The following is a 3,752-nucleotide window of genomic DNA, read 5'->3' as shown; positions in this document are numbered from 1 at the left end:
ATTCATGCATGTTTGAGAAATCCTGCAGCATTTTTAGGAAGCCATGCCGAGGAGCAAAACGACAGGTAGGGACCTGAAATGCCTTTGGGAAGTGTCTCCAAGCCAAGCTTCCTTATCACGGAGCACACCTCCCAACCCCAGCACCCAAAACACCCCACCAATGAATCCTGCAGGCTCTTGGCAGTAACAAAGCAAACAAGGAGTGAATGAAACTGAACCTGTCTGCTGAGCTCCTAACTACATCTCACTCAGTGAAGCTCTTTTCAGATTCAAAACACCTTTGAGGAAATGTATTTTCAGATGCCAAGTAAACTGCATCATAGCACATGTGTGAACCCCCCCCCCCATCCCCCACACCAAAATGGGCGGGACAGAAGCTGAAGGTGGTTCTTAAAGAGATAGAGTCCAATAGAAGAGGAAGTGATGAGAAGATAAGTTTATTTTCTATTTAAACATAAAAACAGCATTTTCACAACAACTAAAGGTGACACAGATACTTTATGGTATAGTATTTAAATATATGCCCGAGAAACACATAATATTGCCTCTTCAATGTCCGCTGGTACATCTCAAGGTGGCAAATCCAATCAGACAAATACTGTGGACAATTCCGCCAAGCCGATCTATCAGCTTCTCCAAGATCAATTCCATCTGGCCAGCAAAGTCCAGGAACCACAGTCGGCCCACAACCCTCAGCAGAATCGCTTGCAGACCAAGTCCCAGTTTGCTCAAGGCTGAAGTCTGAGTGCTGATAGAACGGCAATCCTTCATACTGGTCAGGCAGCCAGGAAATGGCCTGAATAGCCACCGACGTTTTGCAGAACACCAGGAAACCACCAAGCCAATCTGTAGAATCCATTGATCAGAATCCAAATACATATCCAGCTAGTTGAACAGAGCAGAACAGAGGTCCCATCTTTGACATGCCCTCCCATGGGAAAAAAAACAAATTCCAAAAATTTATTAAGAGACCAGCTAACCAAAATCTATAAAAATAAATCCATAATTTTTGGTTTCGGATGAAAATGTAGAGGGTCCAACCAGCATAGCAGGGAAGATAAGGGAGGGCAGGAGAGAGGGAAAAAGCATCTTACTCCTCCAAGAGCAGAACAATAAAAAATAAAAATAAAAAAGATGAAGTATACTATTTATTTACTGTTATTTAACAAGGCAAAAACAGTCACATTTCTCTTTTGCAAGGGTGGCCTGGACCTGAAGGCAACTTAGTGTACATAATTTTGCATCATTTTTGTATCATCAGGCTCAAACTGCAATTTGTTTGTCTTGTACAGATAACATTCTTATCAGCCCTCAGTATTTAAGAGGATGGATGGCTTGACTGCAGCTCAGCAGGTGTTTACACAGTGATCCTGTTGATATAATAAACTTTATCGGTGACCAGCTGAGGGGATCAGGCCATGTCCATGGTTACTGAATGATGCACAAGAAAATCATAAGTTGTTATCTCGAGAAAGCGGTCCTCATTTCATGATATTGATATAAAATGACGTTATCACAAGAAAACCATGGGGGAAAAGCATTTGCGAAAAAATGCTACTCTCAGCTTTCGTTCCTAATGATTCCTTTCTGAAAGTTTTTGAAATCCATCTGATGGCTCACAAGATACTTTGGTACCAAACACAGATGAGGGTGAAAATATTAATGTCCACATCCACCTTCTACGGGCAGGTGATAACTGCATCTCTGATTTGGTTCTGACAGTCTAAGTTCCTTGTAGTGCATCAAACTGTTATCGCATAATTTAGAAATTCTCATCCAGATTCAGAGAGACAACAACTACAAACAGGTACAACATCAGAAAAACGAAAAAGGAACCACTAATGACAAATTTAGTGTTGCTCAACTTCATAGTGTTGACAGGGTCGGTATGAGTTCCTTACCATAATGCAGCTGGTCAGGTAGTTAAAAACGGTTGCCTTCAGTTCAAAGTTTTCTCCCCGGATGATGGAGTACGGCAGGGTGAGCTCAAGGAAGAAAGGCTGGAAGACTGTGAGCTTTTGTCGAGGAGCTAAACCGAAACCATTAGGGGACAAACAGTAAGTCTCCGTCTCCCAGGTGGTAATGGTGTCTGGGACAGTTACAGAAACATCCTTTGATCCAGACTCTCTGAAGCAGAAGAAACAAATACATTGTCACATCTAAATGGCAAAATACTGAAAGTTAAACAAAAACAATGCAACAGAATATTAAAAAATACTTTATTATATAATAATATATTACTTTACTATAGTTCTCTCCCTGGGCTGCCACCTTATCATGGTGGAGAGGTTTGAGTGTCCCAATGATCCTAGGAGCTATGTTGTCAGGGGCATTATGCCCCCGGTATGGTTGGATGAGATTGGCCCGGTGTGTCATGATTCACGTTCTGCTCCACCTGCCACAGCCTCCCTGTCACGTCATTCATTAATTAGGATCATAATCAAGCATCATGTCACTCACCTATTCTCCCCAGTATTTAAGTTCTCCACCACCACTGCTCCAGCGCCTGATTATTGAACGGTTCGCCAAGTAAATGTCTAGCATTCTCAAGTCATGTCTGGTCTGCCTGGTCACGACTCTCTTTCTGGTTTTTGGTCCTACRTCTCCTGCCTTGCCCCTGAACGGTACTTTGTTGGATTCTGATCACCTGGTTTTGACCCTCGACTCCTCAAACGGATTTTCGCCCTTTGCTCTTGCCCTTGTCTGACTCATCCAGCCATCTGCCTCCTGGTTCCAGACCTCAGCCTCTGTTCCTTGACCAAGAGATAAGTTTGCTCCTTCCAAACAAAGTCTGCTTTTCGGATCCATGTGTATGACCCTTGTTTGTGCTAAGGATTTCCCCGAGGTAAATAAACACCTCCATTGCCCGCAACACAGAAGTCGTTGCAAAGTCTTCAGACGTCTTCCCCGCCTGTCTACGTCACTCAAGGGATATCCCCGGAATCCCCGCTCATTGAAAAGTTTAGTGACTTTGTTTCACACTTCGTCAAGTTCTCTGTCCATCAAAGTCACTAACCTGGTTCTCTGTTGTTTAGAGCTCCTGATCCCTGTGACGCTAGGATCCAGAACCAGCTGCCTGTTTTTAAATAAAAACCTTAAAACTGCTCTGGTGTGTGGCAATTTAGTGAAACTCATTTACCCAGTCTTAACAGGGTGTTCCTTAAAGCTCTGGATGTTGTGGGGTTGTGTTGGTTGATTCAACTCTACAACATCACGTGGACTTCGGGGCAGTTCCCCTGGATTGGCAGACAAGAGTGGTGGTCTCCCTATTTAAAAAGGGGGACCACAGAGTGTGTTCCAACTATTGGGGGATCACACTTCTGAGCCTCCCTGGTAAGGTCTATTCATGGGTCCTGGAGAGGAGGGTCCGACGGATAGTCAAATCTCAAATTCAGGAAGAGCTGTGTGGTTTTCATCCTGGTCGTGGAACAGCAGACCAGCGGACCAGCCCTAATCCCAATGACATCATCGAGCACATATTTGCTTAATGAAATGTCATGTACATCGAAGAACTAATCAATACGAACCTGCTGATACCTTGTTTTTAAACTTTGGTTTGCTTATAGCAAAGTTATTGGCATTTAAGTTTTCTGTACCCCTAATTTTAATGGTCACAATGGAAAAGTGGTGTGGCCAAAAAGGGGTCCCTGGGGGGCAGTGAGACCCAAATTTTTTTCTTCTAACATGCATTTTCTGAAAGAGTGGACCCTAGGGTACATGAAAATACCAGAGAAGTTCAGTGGGGGGGGGGG

At 43.6% G+C, this 3,752-nt stretch overlaps 1 protein-coding gene across 1 annotated transcript in view; it reads right to left on the bottom strand.

Annotated features, from left to right (window-relative positions):
• The window catches only part of LOC106530959 (alpha-2-macroglobulin), a 61,288-nt gene that overhangs the window by 31,385 nt on the left and 26,151 nt on the right, over positions 1–3,752 (bottom strand). The window contains exon 20 of the mRNA XM_014026695.1: positions 1,902–2,127. Within this exon, the coding sequence (XP_013882149.1) occupies positions 1,902–2,127 (226 nt within the window). The remainder of the gene's footprint in view (positions 1–1,901; positions 2,128–3,752) is intronic.

The sequence above is a fragment of the Austrofundulus limnaeus genome, unplaced genomic scaffold, assembly GCF_001266775.1.
Source record: "Austrofundulus limnaeus strain Quisiro unplaced genomic scaffold, Austrofundulus_limnaeus-1.0 Scaffold582, whole genome shotgun sequence".
Taxonomy (NCBI): domain Eukaryota; kingdom Metazoa; phylum Chordata; class Actinopteri; order Cyprinodontiformes; family Rivulidae; genus Austrofundulus; species Austrofundulus limnaeus.
The sequence above is the reverse complement of the archived record's forward strand: the minus strand, read 5'-3'. Positions and strand labels throughout refer to the sequence as shown.